We start from the raw sequence: 18,356 nt of genomic DNA on the forward strand, positions 1-18,356 counted from the left end.
ATGGATGGGCAAAGAAAGTAGTTTCTTGACAATCTCAACATCTGTGAAAAGAAGCGGGGACAAGTTTTCTCCTGGTGAAGATGCTGTGAACATTGTTGAAAAGACAACAAAGGATTTAGAATATTCCATAAACTTAGTGGAAAAAGCAGTGGCAGGGCTTTAGAAGATTAACTCCAATTGTGAAAGAAGTTCAGAAAGAAGTTCTGTTGTAGGTAAAGTGCTCTCAAATAGCACTGCATGCTAGAGAAATCTTTTGTAAAAGGAAGAGTAAATTGATGCAGCAAACTTCACTATTGTCTTACTGTAAATAATTCCCATAGCCACCCTAACCTTCAGCAACCACCATCCTGGTGAGTATCTATCAAAATGAGGCAAGACTGTCCATCAACAAAACATTACTACCTGCTGAAGGCTCTGATGATTATTTAGCATTTTTTGGCAATAGTTTTAAAATTAAGGTATGTACATCTTTTTTAGGCACAAGGCTATTGCAGTTAATAGACTACGCTATAGGGTAAATATGCCTTTTATATGCACTGGGAAACCAAAAAATTTGTGATTCACTTTGTTTAAGTATTTATGGTGGCTGGGAACCGGACCTGCAATATCTGAGGCATGGCTGTACCCATAATTGTTACTAAACACATCTGTTATGGGCTCAACTTTGTCACCTCCAAATTCAAGTTGAGCCTTAAATAGTATTTGGAGAGGAAGTCTTTAGGAGATAATTCGGTTCAGATGAGGTCATGAGGGTGGGGGCTTCATGATGGGGTTAGTGCCCTTATAAAAAAGAGATACCTGAGAGCTTGCTCTCCTCTCTGACTCTCCTCTGCTACCATGCAAGAACACACTGAGAAAACAGCCATCTATAAGCCAGGATGAGCACCCTCACCAGAAACCAAGTATACTGGTACCCTGATCTCAGATTTCCAGCCTCCAGAAATGTGAAAATATAAATTTCTGTTACTTAAGTCACCCAGTCTGTGGTATTTTGTTATGGCAGTACAGTATCCAAACACATAAAAGCCATAACCTCTGGAGTCTGGATTATTGTCTTTATTTCAAATGACTTTAATGACTAATGAAACTGGGCCAAAAAACAAAAAGACAACATAATTGATGTCTGCTGAAGGCAAAGGTTCTAAATGTGTTAGGAAGTTATGCTCATAAATACCTTTAAAAATTGTATTTGTAACTGGATTATTTTGTTTTTGTATATTACTGTATATCTTTTTTTTTTTTTTTTTTTTTTTAGACGGAGTCTGGCTCTGTGGCCCAGGCTGGAGTGCAGTGGCGGGGATCTCAGCTCACTGCAAGCTCCGCCTCCCGGGTTTACGCCATCCCCTGCCTCAGCCTCCCGAGTAGCTGGGACTACAGGCGCCCGCCACGTCGCCCGGCTAGTTTTTTGTATTTTTTAGTAGAGACGGGGTTTCACCGTGTTAGCCAGGATGGTCTCGATCTCCTGACCTCGTGATCCGCCCGTCTCGGCCTCCCAAAGTGCTGGGATTACAGGCTTGAGCCACCGCGCCCGGCCTACTGTATATCTTGAACTTAGAATAGTGCCTGGCACATAGTGGACACTCAGAAAATATTTGATGAAGGAATGAATGAAGCTCTAGAGGCCTTAACAGATACAGAACAGATGCGTTGCTGCAGAGCCCAGTGCCATCCATCTACAAAGTGAGGAGCCAGTTAAAGAGTAAAAATGAGAAGGAACAAGAGGATTTAGTGACTGAGTTGTCTCCAAACTTTGTGTACATGACTTTTCTCCTTCCAGCCCTCTACCTCTGTAAAGTGAGATTCCTCAAAGATCTCTGAGTTCCTTTTCCCTTATTTCTGCATAAACAAATTACCTTAAAGCTTAGTAGCTAAAAACACAAACATCTGTTATCTCCCAGTTTTTGTTAGGAATTCAGGTGTGGCTTGCTGAGAACCTCTGAATCAAGGTCTTTCATGGTGTTGCAACCAAGGTGCTTGTTGGGGATGCTGTCTCATATAATTGGATTCTAATATTCCTGATAAAATTTTAATTTTCAAGTTTACTATCATACTAAGACTTCTGTTCCAAGTTTTTTATAGGAGGCCAAAAATAAAAAAAAAATGACTCATCCTATTATTAATTCTTTTGCTAAAAATATAAACATATACTTTTAACAACAGCTTCAAAAATGAAATTTAAGCCTTCCTCTCCACATCCATAAACTCAATACTTCTAAGAGACCAGCATCGTTTTATGGTTGTGAAAACTGTAATTCAGAGGTTAATGATTTGTTTGGAGCTAGCTGTGGTGGAAGTTGTTGTAAATATAGAATGTTTCCTACCATATCTCACTGTAGGTAGTACCCAAATATCTAGGATTAATGATGTTTACTGTTTGAATTTGCAGTATTACTTCAACTTATACAATAGGTACATAGCTCAAAAGTGAATATAGCTCTGAGTTCTAGAGATTAAAAATCTTTACCAAAGTCACTCAGTATTTAAGGGAGACCTCCAGGAATTCTTTCTCAAATAATAATAATAATAAAAAAATACTATTAAGCAATTTTCTCATCTTTACTTTTTTTTTTTTTAAATAAGGGCAATTCTAAAGTAATTCCTATTTGCATTACATAATTCTTGGGACACTGATAATTCACCACAATGTGATTACAAATAGATAATCCTTGGTGTTTCTATTAGGGAGTTCAAGAACTGAATGATGGGCTGGAGGTCTCAGTCTTTTTGGGGAAATGAGTTAAACAGATATGATGGAATTAATTTGGATGAACTTATCAGACAATTTAATAATTGTCCACTTGATATAATGGAAAGATGGTTCTCACTTGAAAGAAGATTAAATGCTGTATTTAATAGAAATGACTCAAGGTTAGAAAAGAGTAGGTACACATATGACTAGACATAAGTGAACACTTTAATACATTAGTCTAAATTACTTAAAAGCATACTTAATTATGAACAGAAGAGCATTAAAGAGTTACATCTGTTAACATCAAACATTCCTTTATGGAGTTTAAAAGAAAAGCAAATACTATTAAAAAACACTTTAATGAGAGACTTGTGTTTGATACGTTACAAAGCCTAAGAATTCTGAAAGATTTTAAATAAAAATTAGAAATGTGGTGATGTTTTAAGGTTTAAAACAACAGCTTGGGAAACGTTAAGTATGTGTCATTACTGAGAAGAATGTAATAATACACATTATGGGAAAGACTGTCAGGATGTTTCCATATTTATTGTTTTACTTTTATGTATGTAGATTTAACTCCAGCTAGCAACAAACTTAAATGTCACAGCAAATAAAAACCGTTTTTTTTTTTTCACCAAACTGTATAGAACAAGCTGCAAGTTCCTGACATGAGAAATAAAACTTTTTAGCAACACGAGCACCAACTTTAATCATGATTTTCTATAGTAGAACATAGTAAATTAGATACAATTTAAACATTTAAAATATATTTTGTGCATATTGAAAGTGTGTGGTCTTATTTTACACATTTTCAATTCCAGAGAGATAGTTGTATTTTTAGCTGCTTTGTAAAATCACATTTGCTACACATTTCTAGGGAAAAAAAAATATCAAAACCCATTTGACTGACTTTCTCTCTGTCCTTTGAGACTCTAGTCCAATATATTATGTAAATTCCTGATTTTCCTTGAATGGCTTAGCCAGTTTCTGAATGTCCTTGATAGTCTAAGGCCTATTTCACAACCCTGACAAGTTCCAGGCTCCCAAAAGTAGAGCTGGGGAATAATTAAACCATGGCACGATGGGGTATGCTTTCTGATGCATATATTTTCCAAAAACAATTTTTGAACTGTCTGTTTTATATTATCCATTTAAAAATTCTTTACCCCATCGTTAGTGAAGAAAAAAGTCTTGATAAATATTTGAATTTTTACCATCTATGTTTTATTTTCCTAATTCTGATATTTTAAAGCCTATTCTATGCAGCTTATAAAATTTTGATGTATTCTATGTAGCTTATAAAATAACTCAATTTTAAACCAAAGTTTTGTTATCTGAGATATTTGGAAATTCTTTCAATATATAGTAAATATGAATTAAACACATAAAACACATACATATTGAATTGGTCTCCAAACCTAGAATGCTTATTTAAAAACCATCATATATAACTAGAAAATCTGATAACAAAATGATATATAAATCTGCAACTGAATATATAATGAAAACTAGCAAGGATATAAATACACTCACCTTTTCCTCCTTTCCCTATCCTCTGGCACTTGAAAGAATTATTTGGGAATAAGTATCAATATATTTTCAAGAAACGTTGTTTCCAAATTCCTCATGTTAAGTTATTTAAAGAGCAAAAACATTTTTATTTTACTGTAAAGTAAGAAAAAAAATGAGCAAAAATTTCTTCTCTTATTCTTTGGCTCTAGAAAGGAGCTTTTCCTTTCCTTCTCACTCCTCTGATATTTTAGAGGACCTCTGGTTCCTTCTCCTGGTCTGTGATTCAAGAATTTTCCACATTTCTATCTTAAAAATTAAAGTGGTGAGCTCATCTACACTGCACAAGCACAGGAGATCAGAAACATACTACATAGGGAGAGTTGGAAGCAGGCAATAATGAAATGCATTGTCTGTAGATAACTTAAAAATAATAAAACAAAAAATTGGCCTGCTTTTTCTTGTCACCATACATCAGACTCAAATGTTATCAGTCTAATATATACCTCCTCTCCTCTAATACATTAGAGGAATATGTATTCCTCTAATACATTTTTAATTAGAATATGTATTATCTCTGAGGTAGAAAGCTCCTACTACACCCTACACTCCCTTTGGTGTACCACTGAAGGAGACTCCATTTCAGCCTCCTGGCTTATTTTATAAGAAACACTCACTTCAATCAAATTAGTTCGTAAAAAACCGCACCACCGTTATGTTGTATCTGTTTTGGTACTTACTGATTTTCTTCGTGCCCATATCAATGTTTTGTGTAGTTTTATATCCAGTTGTCAGAAAGCAAGGATAAATACAGGACTACTAAAAGAACACAGATTATGAGAAAGCAAGATATTTAAATAAAGCACCAGGTTACAACTTTTTCAAGGAGATTAATTAAAACTAAATTATAAGGCTGAGGCAGGAGGATCACTTTAGCCCAGGAGTTCAAGGTTACAGTGAACCATGATGACGCTACTGCACTCCAGCCTGGCGACGGAGTGAGACCCTGTCTCCAAACAAACAAATGAATGAACAGAAAGCAAAACTAAAGTAGAGTTTACGAAGTCCTGAAATTCAGGGTTGCATTTGGGAAAATGGAAAGAAGCGGACACAAGTTAGATGAAAAGGACAAGAAAAAAGTATGTCACATTGCATTTACCATTTAATTAAAATTGTAATAAAAGTATATAAATTAAATGAAATTAGTTTTTAAAAGAGAATGGGTCAGTCAATATTCCAGTGGGTACTTTCTTATTCAATGCTCAAATACTGAGCTAAATATACCTTTAAAAGCGAAGTCATTAGACTTCAAGATGTCTATTTAGACCGAAGAAATCAGTGAGTGTGTAATAAAGTTTACAAAGCTCTTCCCATAAAATACATGATCTCATTTGAGCTCTCAACAATCCTATGAGGCAGACACTATAACACAGTGAGAGGTAGTATATATATCTGAGGATAGAATATTGGCTCTACCACATAGCAATTGTGTGAGCTTGGGAATATTACTTAAATGCTTTGTATCTTGGTTTCTTCATATGAAAAATGGGGATGACAACTGTCCCTACCTCATAGCTGTTGTGGGATTAAATGAGAGAATGCATATAAACATTTTAATAGAGTGCTTGGTCCACAGTAAGTGCTCAATAAATGCTGGCTATTATCATCATTATTCTACAGGTAAAGAAACAGACTAGGAAATATTAAGTTCAAAGTCACGATTATTAAGTGGCAAAGCTAGAAGTAGAAATTCTAGTCTAGATATATTCCCACTACCCTGTATTACCTATGAATATCTTTTTTTTTTTTTCTTTTTTTGAGACGGAGTCTTGCTCTGTTGCACAGGCTGGAATGCAGTGGTGTGATTTCGGCTAACTGCATGCAGCCTTGACTGCCTGGGCTCAAGCAATTCTCTCACCTCAGCCTCCTGAGTAGCTGGGAACACAAGTGTGTGCACACCCAGATAATTAAAAAATATTTGTACAGATGAGGTTCTCACTGTTACTCAGGCTGGTCTCAAACTCCCGGGCTCAAGTGATCCTTCCGCCTCAGTCTACCAAAGCACTGGGATTACAGGCGTGAACCACCGTGCCCAGCCCGAACACCTACTTTTAATTAGAATATGTATTATCCTTTTGCACTACTTTTTTTTTTTTTTTTTGAGACAAGAGTCTCGCTCTGTCGCCCAGGCTGGAGTGCAGTGGTGCGATCTTGGCTCACTGCAAGCTCTGCCTCCCGCATTCACATCATTCTCCTGCCTCAGCCTCCCGAGCAGAGGGGACTACAGGCGCCCGCCACCAAGCCTGGCTAATTTTTTGTATTTTTAGTAGAGACGGGGTTTCACCATTTTAGCCAGGATGGTCTCGATCTCCTGACCTCGTGATCCACCTGCCTCGGCCTCCCAAAGTGCTGGGATTACAGGTGTGAGCCACCGTGCCTGGCCCCTTTTGTAATATTTTTAAAGTCTACTTTTTGCAGCTGAAAAATGACATTTGAGTTTGACAGTTTCAATGGCATTATTAACATCACTTCTTTTAGTGGGAATAGAAGTTAATGACAGGCATTAAAAAGAAAGTGGTCTCTGAAAAATTAGGATGGAGACCACAATCTAGGTTTAAAAGATTTAGCTTTGACTTTTCTTTAAATCTTCAGAAAAATGGAAATATAGTCCATTAGTTGGTAGATAGCAGAAAGAATGTAAGCTCTGTGAAGGTAAGGATATGTGTTTACTGCTGTATCTCCAGACTCTAGAACAGTGATTGGTACACAAACATATGCTTAATGAATAAATTAAAGTTGAAAAATATGAACTTTAAAACATGTCTTTAATAGTAGGATTCATTTTGCTCTGACATAATCTCCTTTCTAGTATTAACTATTTATAACTAAAAAGTCTAGCATATAGTAATCTAACCATAAAGTAGGGGATTTTTATTAAAAGATTAAGAGTAAGAAATAAAAGACTAAATAAGGCCTTGAATAGCTTTATTGAAATCTGTATAAATAAACATGCACATTTCAAATGTAAACTCAAGTGAACTCAAGTGCAGACAAAATTTTAACCTCTGTCATGCAGGAGGTTAGTTTACATTAAAAAAGAAAAAAAGAAAAAAAACCCAAAAAACAAAAAACCCAAAGCAGCTTTTAAAATACCAGGATGATAAACCAGCTTTAATATCAAGATATAAAGCAAAGCCATGATCAACATACCTCATTTATCCTGGTCAAATGCATTGTTTTTTAAAACTTTTAAATGCTAACATAAATAAATAATTTACCAAAATGTGCACTCACAGAGTGAACTTTTATTTACAATACACAATTTATAATCTATTGTATTTGATTAGTTCAAGTGAAGAACATTATACTTTTTGCTTTAATAACAGTGGGACACAAAGCAATTTCTCAGGTAGTCGATATGTGAAATGTGCCCCAGCATTTAGGTTTTCTATTAAAGGCAGTATTGTATGCCAATTTACAATACATTCTTTCAACTAGATCAAAGGGAAAAAGCAGCAAATAAAAATGTTTCAAATGTTCACACATATTTTTGGCATCCTGGATCCTTGAATGTGGTGAACTAAAATCAAATTCAAGGTGTTTATGCTGTATATACTGTACAGGTTCTGACTCTGGAACATGCAAATGCCATTTCTCTTATAACAAGTTACCTTCTGAGAAAAGCTGTAAGGCTATGGTGAATTCCATCAGGAACACACAAAGAAAGTTAACAGACCTACCTTTATAGCCAATTGTCCATTAATGATTTAAAGGCCAGTATATGAAAAAAATTTCTCATTTAAGTTTGATGCAATTATTACTATGGATACAGAATACTATTAAGTCTGTCCTTATATTAACAATAACTGGGAGAGCTAAAGTTGCCAAATTACCACAAAATGGGGTAGAGAAAAACAGACAGCAAAAATTTTAATTTTGGACCAACACCCAATTAAAGATATGCATTTTAAAGCAAAAAATGTTTCTGAATGTCCGAAGAATAGATCCCAATAGAAGTAAATAATACTTACATGTAACTGAAAAATGACTTTAGATGGAGTATGAAATCTAGAACCTGTTTCCACAGTGGCAGTAAAATGAATATAATATTCTGGATTTTTAATGGTACTACAAAAGGAAATAGCTTTTCCAAGGTTGTTTCTCGTATCATGATTTGGTTTTTTAATAGGCCCACATTGATTACCGGGATAAATTTGAAACTGTGGTTTTTGAAGAATGCTGCCGCAGTATTTATGCCACATTGATACTGCAGCTAAATATCATAGTAGTATGTATGGCAGCCTAATGCACATGAACTAGATTATCCAAAAACTAAGTTCAGCCATAGTTTTCTTGCAGTATTATTAGAGCAAAATAAAGGACCAACATCCACAAATTTAACATTTGTCATCAACTCACATCCAAAAAATTAAAGGAAACATAATTAATCAAAACAGCAGCAAACTTAAAAGGGATTTATTTGTGATTTCCTATATATATTTAGCTTGTAAATACAAGACTGTAAATGTATTAAGAGACAATTTCTGTTAAAGTTTTCATTGTGTTTCACTTCAAGTACTGCACAAGTTAAAATCTGATAAAGGATTTACATTCGGTTATCTGAAACTCCCCATCTCAGACTTTTGTTTTAATGTGGTGGGTAACTTCATCATTTCCATAGATACCACCAGCAGGAAAGTCTCTCTTTTATGGCTTCTAGGACTTTCATTAGTTAGTGTGCATACAGTTTTCATTTTCTATATCATTGTCATTATCATTGCTATCTTCATCACTTTCTAATGGGATGCCAGTGGCAGCTGAAGCACCTTTAGTTTCTCGGTCAAGAGGAAAAAAGCCAGTTCCACTGAAAGTGTCTTGTCTCTGGTAGAAGAGTACATATGCTGCTTTGGACTGTCAAAACAAAGGATGTTAAAATGGTTATGATTCTCAAATATCACATTAAATACATTATGAATTTTTAGCTGGTCACCAATTTTGGTGAGGGCATAAATCAAATAGAAAAACCATGCATGGTCAAATGGAAGTTACTAAAATTCATTAAATAGAAGACAATTTCTAATAAAGGAAGAATGGTCATTAGAATTACAAATTTTTGTGTGCTTCTAAATTATTTGGACCAAGAAATAAATGCAACTGTATCACAGATTAACCTAGTTACTCTAATGTAAAATAGAATTCTATGGTTTCTTTCCTGTCATCTCTTAAGGAAAAGGTAAATTCCTTCCTTCTAATACTAGTCACTTCATCCCATGTTTGCTGTAGAGTCCACCTTTTCCTACCATCTTAAAGATACTGTTCCATCAATGATCACTGTGTATCTTTAATGAGTCCTTATCCACTGGACTTTTCTCTTTGGCATTAACAAATACCTAAGATTTTTCCTATGTATAAGTCCCTCTCCATTCTACCTCCCCTTCTAGCTGCCATATACCTCTCTCTTCCTCTTCCTCACAGTCAGGGTGATAAACAGAATAGTCAATACTCATCATTCACTCTCATGCACACTTCTCAACTCAAAGCAATCTAGCTTTTCCCCAAACCATCCTAGTAAAATGGCTTTCAGTAGGGTCAATAACCTAATAAACAAGTGAAATGGGTACCCTTTTCAGTTCTTTTGGTCAATCTCTCACTATTTAACTTAATTTAATGCTTCACTATTTCTTTTTCTATCAACAAAACAATTTTTTGCTTCTGTGACAACACTACTCAGATCTTCTACTAGCTCTTTGGCTTCTTCTCAGACTCTTCTGTGGACTCATTAAATCCTGACCTTTAAACACACTATGTTCTGTCCTCACCTCACCACTGTCTCAACCTGTATCCTCTCACATTTAAACCTATGGCTTCAACTGCTGCCTGAGGCTGACAACTCAAATGTATAACGTAAATCAGTTCTCACCCCTCAACTCCAGTCTTATTAGTCCAACAACGTAATGAAAATTTCCACACAGTTATCATACAGGCATCTCAAACTTTAACAGCAACTATTCTTCCTATATTCCTGATCTTGGTGAATGGTGAAGTAAAAGTCATCTTAAACTTCTCCTTCTCTGGATCTCTACATCTATTATCTTTATTATATCTTTTATCAAGTTATATTAATTCTATCCACTAAATATCTCATAAATCCATTCTTCCCTTGTTTATATTGTTCTAACTACTATTTTAATTGCTTAAATTATGTGACAGCCTCCTATATGGCTTTTCTGTTTCTTTACTCAGTGTCTCCAATCTATCTTCTATGATGTTCTCAGAGAAATGTGAAGACACAAACTGAACAATGTTATTCTCTTGCTTCACAATCTAATGGCTTCTCGTAGTCTGTAAGAAAATGTCTAAACAACTAGAATGCCACTTTTCTTGATCTAAGCGCTAAATTTATCTCTAGCCTAATTTCTTCCCAATGTCTCTTTAAGAGCTTTTCCTTTCAGTCACATCCAATTATGTGCTGTTCCCTTAAAATGTCATGCTTTGTCATGCCTCCTTATTTTTGTAGATACAGTTTTCTTTGCTTAGAACACCTTTTGTTTAATTTACTCTTATTTTTACTAGCAGACTCAGGTCAGACATCATCTTTACCACATGAACTTCCCTGTACTGGTATTGTCCCCTCAAACCCTAAATCTGAGTTGAGACAGAAGTTCCCTTTCTAAGTGGCCATAGTAAGGTATTTAATAGTACTTATTATGCTGTAATTGTTAATTTATTTCTCTGTCTTCTTTAGTTTATAAATCAGAGATAGCTACCTTTTAAGCTCTGGACTGAGTGACAACTGTCTTTTCATCTCTGTTTAGAATGGAGTCTTTTGTGTATCTCTCTCTATCGTATTCAATTTGTTGACTAAATGAAGAATCATCATTGTTAAAATGCATGGCAACATCAAATTCGTAAACTATATATAAACAACATAATTGTTTATTTGAAGCCAAGATTAGGGCAGTGTTGTTAACAAGACTGATGAGGAGGTGGGCAATTTGAGAATGTCTGGGCTGGGAGATTAAGGAGGAGAAAGGAACTGAATTTCTTTTGCAGAAAAAAAGAAATTAGGAGTTTAAGTATAAACAAAAAATGTGGTTAATTAAAACATAATTTAAAAAATATTTATAGTATTCAAGTCTCTCTGTCATAGATACAGGGAGATAAATGACAGCATATATACATATATATGTATGCATCTGTGTGTACACAAACCCATACTGACAGAGTCAGCAGTGGATGATAAACTGACGCAAGTGTGAACAGGTGGAACTTCCTCATTTTTTTACTATTCAGAAAATATCAAAGTGGTAAGTACACAAGTATTAATCCTTTATAAATCTGTAATTTGTTTTATCTAATTATGTCATTTTGAGTTTAAATACTTAATTTTCATAAGGCAGGATAAGACTTTAAAGATCACAGATACGGTAAGGTACTTCAAGGATTTTTTTTCTCTTGTTTAAACATTCTGGCTTTAAGTAGTCAATGTCTAGAAAGTTAAGAGCTGAATCTACTTTCCAAAGCAAAACTTAATTATTTTTATTAGAAACTCCACGTTGAAAACTACCAAAAATTTTTTCACCTTGCAATTTATGCTTTTGTTAGTGGGAAAATTTAGAAGACAAAATTCCATTTAGGGGACAATTTGACATTTCTTTAAATAAGAGTCAGTCTCTTTTAGCTACTCAAGCTACTAGAATATAAATTACAGTATTCCATGAGCCCCTTTTATTAATTTATATTCACTCCTTAAGACAGTGAATCCCATAGTTTTCAGGAAATATAAGACAAACTTACCACAATTTGGTCTTCAGATGCAGTGGAGACACTACTGTCATCAAAATAGTACCATTTTCCATCATCTTTATTTTTTGCAAAAGCAGTATCTAATGAAAAAAATATAATCACTGTGACAAAAATGATCTTGGTTTTCTGGGGAGCTCCTCAAAACTCTATAATCATCTATATAAGGAATATCTACTAAAACTGCCTGATAATCATCTATGAGGCTTATTTATTACACATTCAATTGATTCAAATGATTTCTAATTTCCACAATTAGATACCTAAAATAATTTTCATATAAGTTGAAACATTCTTTTTTCATCTCAGGAAAAAACATTATTTTTAAATTCACAGAATAACACTAGTGATAATAAATGGTAATTAACATTCATGTAGTGCTTACTGTGTACCAGGCATAGTGTTATGCACTTTACATGTATTGTCTCATAAAGAAGGTATTATCATTATAATTCTCCCCAACTTAGAGACAGGAAATTAAGACATCAAAAGAAGGATAATTTACTCAGGGTGGTATACTGTTACCTAGCAGTTAGGATTTAAACCTAGATCTGTTTCTGACTTTATAGTTTGAAATTTCAACTATTATTAAATTTTCTATAACAATTTCTTTTCTGATACCTCTACTCATTATGCTATAGTGTTGTTTTTTTTTTTTTTTTAAACACCAGAATCTCTTTTAGTCTTTAACAAAAGTATAGTCGGTCCTGTGCATACGTGGGTTCTGCATCCCTGAACCCAACCAACCACAGATCAATAATATTTGAGAAAAAAAAAAAATTCCACAAAGTCCTGAAGAGTAAAACTTGAATTTTGAATTTGCCATGTGCTGAGTACTATGCTGCATTCATGTTTTTTTAAACACCAGAATCTCTTTTAGTCTTTAACAAAAGTATAGTCGGTCCTGTGCATACGTGGGTTCTGCATCCCTGAACCCAACCAACCACAGATCAATAATATTTGAGAAAAAAAAAAAATTCCACAAAGTCCTGAAGAGTAAAACTTGAATTTTGAATTTGCCATGTGCTGAGTACTATGCTGCATTCATGTGAATGAAGTGACGTGCAGGCATTGTATTAGGTATTATAAATAATCTACACATACAAGTATATGAGAGGATGTGGGTAGGTTATATGTAAATACTACAATATTTTATATAAGGAACTTGAACATCTGTGGTATCCACTGACACAAAGGGTTGACTCTACCCAGCAAGAAAAAGGCAAAAAGTGATTCATTAATCCACATAATTTTTAAAGATCTACTTTATCTTTAAGTTAAAAAAATGCCCCTTTTCCCATCCCATGCCTTGTATAAACTACTCAATAACTGAAGAAATAAAGTTGCACCAATGTTTCCAAAATAATTATATGTGGTCATTGCTTCTAAAAAGTAACACTTTGTAGGGTATGTCTTCTAAATAATTCTTCCCATCCTAAAGTAAATATTATTATTCTTCCCATTTGTATATAAATCAGAAATTGAGGTATTATCCTTAATATGGCTGAAATCAAAGGGCAATATTCTCTTTCTATTAAGTTACCTGTTTAGATGATGTTCAGAGGGAATGACAATACTTTGAAAGTAAGGTAAGCATTATCTTTGGTGAACCTCCACTGGTGGCCAGAAGATAATTCAAAAGACAAGCCGATCAACCAACCAGCCAACCAACCAACCAATCACAATAAAATAATGGTTTAAACTCTAAGTTGTTTGGTTAACGATTTTACTGAGTACCTACCAGGTGGAAGAAATGTTTCATATTCTACCTGGTGTTGGTTCCCTCTCTTCAAAATCAACCATGGAGAGAAACCATAGAAGCAGAGGTAAGTTAGAGTCAAGGGAACTAACAACAACAACAAAAAATTGAGAACCCCGTTCTCAATATATGAACTCAATAATATTTCTGTGTGCATTCAAGATGGCTGCAGAATGCGACAGAATGGATGGAGGCAGAAATGAGAAAACAATCTAGAAGAAAGCTTTTAAATTTCCTTTTTTTTTTTGAGACGGAGTCTCGCTTTGTCACCCAGGCTGGAGTGCAGTGGCCGGATCTCAGCTCACTGCAAGCTCCGCCTCCCGGGTTCTCCTGCCTCAGCCTCCCGAGTAGCTGGGACTACAGGCGCCCGTCACCACGCCTGGCTAGTTTTTTTTTTATGTATTTTTTAGTAGAGACGGGGTTTCACTGTGTTAGCCAGGATGGTCTCGATCTCCTGACCTCGTGATCCGCCCGTCTCGGCCTCCCAAAGTGCTGGGATTACAGACTTGAGCCACTGCGCCCGGCCAAAAGCTTTTAAATTTCATGCTTCAATTTTTGTCACAGAAATCAGCAGCAATACTTAGGCTAACTGAATCAGAGTCTTATTGCCGTTTAAAAGTCCTGTTGGGCTAACAAAATATTTGACAACTAATATGACTGTACCCCATGCAGTCTAGTTAAAAATCAGCCTTGGTGAGGAGTGGAAGGAAACAGCAGTGGGCTGAACAGCTTCCTTTGAGCACACTTTTCCCTGTTTTCTCTCCTTCCAGCTATAAAGGACCTCTGCTAAGCTGTTGTTGCGCATGCTGTATTGTTTCTTGACCTGTATCCTTTCTTAAATCTAAGTAAACCCGGTGCTGGGTGAAGCCTTTTGTGTGCTGTGAGTTTGTTGATTTCAACCCAAGACCAGCGCAGAGCAGATGCTGCACTTAGATCTGTGTGATCTGTAAGAGACACACTCAACACAAAGGCACAGAGTTTGTAAATTAAATGATATCAAGAAGAAAGCTAGAGTAACACTTGTAATACCTGAGAAAAAGAAAAAAGGGGCAAAGAATGTCAAATCCTGGTGTTAAAAAGAACAACATAGAAAGAAGAGCTAACCATTGTGAACATAAGCATAACTATGCAAAATATTAACAACTAATAAAACTGTTGGGAGAAGGTCAATCAACACTTTAGTAGGAGTCCTGACAAATTCCTCTCAGGAATAAAATGAACATAAAAAATAACCAGGGATAGTAATGGTTTGAATACAGTTGATAAGCTTAAACTATCAGAGATATAAAGAACTCTATATCTAAATGGGGAATGTATATTATTTTTCAAGCACACAAACATTTAAGGAACAGACCATGTACTAAGACATGTTGGAACTTTCAGACTTAAAGATTAATGTAGACAATGCTCTCAACTGATATGTAATAAAAGAATGAAGTGACAAACTCTGTATATTTGAAAACTAAGCATATGATTAAATGACATTGTGCTAATTAGGAAATCATAAAGGAAATTAAAACATACATACAATTGAAAGATAATGAAAATCTGAAGTACAGCTAAAGCAGTACTTAGCAGAAATTTATAGCCTTTTAATTAGCCTTCAATATAGGAGAAACAATGAAAAGCAAAAAGCTAAGCATTCAATTCAAGAAGTTGAAAGACGAGTAACATAGAAACCCAAAGTAACAAGAGGAACCATACAATGAAAGGAAGGGAAGAAATCAATTAGATAGAATAAATACATACAAGCCAGGTGTCGTGGTGTGCACCTGTAGTCCCAGCTACTCAGAAGGCTGAGGTAGGAGGATCTCTTGAGCCCAGGAGTTTAAGACCAGCCTGGGCACCATGGTGAAACCCCACTGCTACTAAAACCAAAAAATTAGCTGGGTGTGGTGGCATGTGCCTGTAGTCCCAGCTACTTGGGAGGCAAAGGTGGTAGGATCACTTTGAACCCAGGAGGTAGAGGTTGCAGTGAGCCAAGATCGTGCAACTGCACTCCAGCCTGGTGAGAGAGAGAGACCTGGTCTAAAAAAAAATGTATAGCGAAAATAAAATATAATAATAATAAAAAGTATAAATACATACAATAACAAAAATAAAAATTTAATAAGATGAAAAGCTAATTCTTTGAAAAGACTAATAAGATAGAAATCTCGGAAGACTGATACTTCTTTTTTCTCTTTTTTGAGACAGAGTCTTGCTCTGTTGCCAGGTCAGAGTGCAATGGTATGATCTCGGCTTACTGCAACCTCCGTCTCCCTGGTTCAAGCGATTCTCCTACCTCAGCCTCCTGAGTAGCTGGGATTACAGGCACGCACCACCACACCCAGCTAATTTTTGTATTTTCAGTAGAGACGGGGTTTCACCATGTTGGCCAGGATGGTCTTGATCTCCTGACCTCGTGATTCACCCACCTCCACTTCCCAAAGTGCTGAGATCCCAGGCATGAGCCACTGTGCCTGGCCAAGAAGAATTGATTAAAAAAAAAAAAAAAAGAGAGAGAAAAAGAATGAAAATAGGATAAAAACAGTGTGATATAAGCATTACAAACAGCAATTCTTAAATAAAATGAAAAACCTAAATGAAAGGGATACATTTTTAGAAACAGAGAGAACATCAATATATACACAAAAGGAAAAAGAAAACTGAATAGACCAATAGGCATGACATAAATAAAAACAATATGGCTGTAAAGCCTAAATGGCTTTACAGGTTAATTCTACTAGACTTTGATGAATAGTTAATTCCTATATTGTACTAGATGTTCCAAAAACCAGAAAAAGGATAAAGCATCCCAGCTTGTTTTATGACTCTAAATTTTATTCCAAACTAAGATAATGAAAATATAAAACACTTATAAAACCATTTCACTTATGAATGAAATTGTAACAACCCTAAATAAGTCTGACTAAATCCAACTGTGTGTCAAAAAATATATAATGGTAAGTAGGATATATCCAAGGAATGTAAATATCATTCAACAGAAAAATCAACTGCTTGCAGAGTATTGAGTGTTAGAGCCATCCTGGGGGGCAATCTGGTAACATTTACTCACTTAAACTCAGCAATTTCACTTTTGGGTATGCAGCCTAAATAAATTCTTATATAGGATACCATAAACAATGGTTTATCAGTCTTACAGTGGTAGAAAGTGAAAGGCAATTTAGATGTCCATCATGAGGTAAGTGGAGAGATAAAATATGGTAGATGTAAATCATAAGCAGTGAGAAACAACTAACTAAATGGACACAAAGTAACACAGATAAGTCTTAATAAGTGTCGAGATCTAGTGAGATCTATAGCACAGTACCAATTAAATGAATAAATATTAATGATTTATAAGAGTATCTGCATCAAACATGTTAGAAAGCAAAGGGGAAGGAGAACGTGGAGGGAAATGCACTCTAAATGGGACAACATTCCCTCCTGGGCCTTGAACTGAGGAGTATGATGAACTCAATTCTCTATACCCTATGTGAAAAAAAAATGTTCAAAAGCTGACTCATTCATTAATCAATACTGAACTACTATATGCAAGACACATCTGATATTTTATCCTTAAGAAGTAATAAATATCTTAAAGAAAAAAGTCTGGAGTTCTTCAAACACCACAATTGGGTAAAAAGACAAACTGTCAACTTACAGTGTCCTCCTCCCATCCCTCCATAGTGGTTGGAAACAGCAATCAAATTATAGCGGCAAGGACCTGCATTTGGATTAATTAAGAATTCCGACATATCCAAGTCACTGTTTAAAAAAGAAACCAAGTTAATTTTTATGTTGTCCCTAAATGCAATGAATTCTATTCCCTTCTGCCATTGTTGTTTGACATATATATATATATATATATTATACATATCTTTCTCACTAAAGAAATTATCATGAGTCAAATAACTTACAAAACAAATCATACATGTACCTCTGAGATATTAATGTTTTGGCAAACATTTGTTTATAGGTTGAAAATTTTAAAATGCTTCATTGAGGATATTGAAGAGATATCTGCACTCTCATGTTTGTTGCAGCAATGTTTACAACAGCTAAGATTTAGAAACAATCAAATCTTGTTGATTTGATGAAACTATGTGTTGCAATGTTGATGGAACTAAGTGTCTATCAACAGATAAATGGCTAAAGAAAATCTGGTACATATACACAATGAGGTACTATTCAGTTATAAAAAAGAATGAGATTCTGCCATTTCCCACAACATGGATGGAACTGGAGATTATGTTAAATGAAATAAGCCAGGCACAGAAAGACAACATCCCATTTTCTCATTTGTGGGATCTAAAAATCGAAACAATTGAACTCATGGACAGTGAGAGTAGAAGGATGGTTACTAGAGGATGGCAAGGGTGGTGGGAAGGTAGGGGAGAGGTGGGGTGGGGATGATAAATGAATTAAAAAAAAACGAATGAATAAAACATACTATTTGATCACACAACAGGGTGACTATAGTCAATAATAACTTAATTATACATTATTTTATTTATTTTATTTTATTTTATTATTATACTTTAAGTTCTAGGGTACATGTGCATAACGTGCAGGTTTGTTACATATGTATACTTGTGCCATGTTGGTGTGCTG

The 18,356-nt window shown here is 35.0% G+C and overlaps 1 protein-coding gene across 2 annotated transcripts in view; it reads right to left on the minus strand.

The window, feature by feature from the left end:
- Nucleotides 1-7,166: 7,166 nt before the first annotated feature.
- USP15 (ubiquitin specific peptidase 15) overlaps nt 7,167-18,356 on the minus strand; it is a 149,995-nt gene continuing 138,805 nt past the window's right edge. For both annotated transcript variants that reach the window (XM_011925966.1, XM_011925965.1), the window contains 3 exons: nt 17,407-17,510; nt 11,996-12,084; nt 7,167-9,109 (listed from right to left, as the gene is read on the minus strand). In XM_011925966.1, the coding sequence (XP_011781356.1) occupies nt 8,927-9,109; nt 11,996-12,084; nt 17,407-17,510 (376 nt within the window). In that variant the 3' untranslated portion in view covers nt 7,167-8,926. The remainder of the gene's footprint in view (nt 9,110-11,995; nt 12,085-17,406; nt 17,511-18,356) is intronic.

Source organism: Colobus angolensis, unplaced genomic scaffold (assembly GCF_000951035.1).
Source record: "Colobus angolensis palliatus isolate OR3802 unplaced genomic scaffold, Cang.pa_1.0 Scaffold67, whole genome shotgun sequence".
NCBI classification, from domain to species: Eukaryota; Metazoa; Chordata; class Mammalia; order Primates; family Cercopithecidae; genus Colobus; species Colobus angolensis.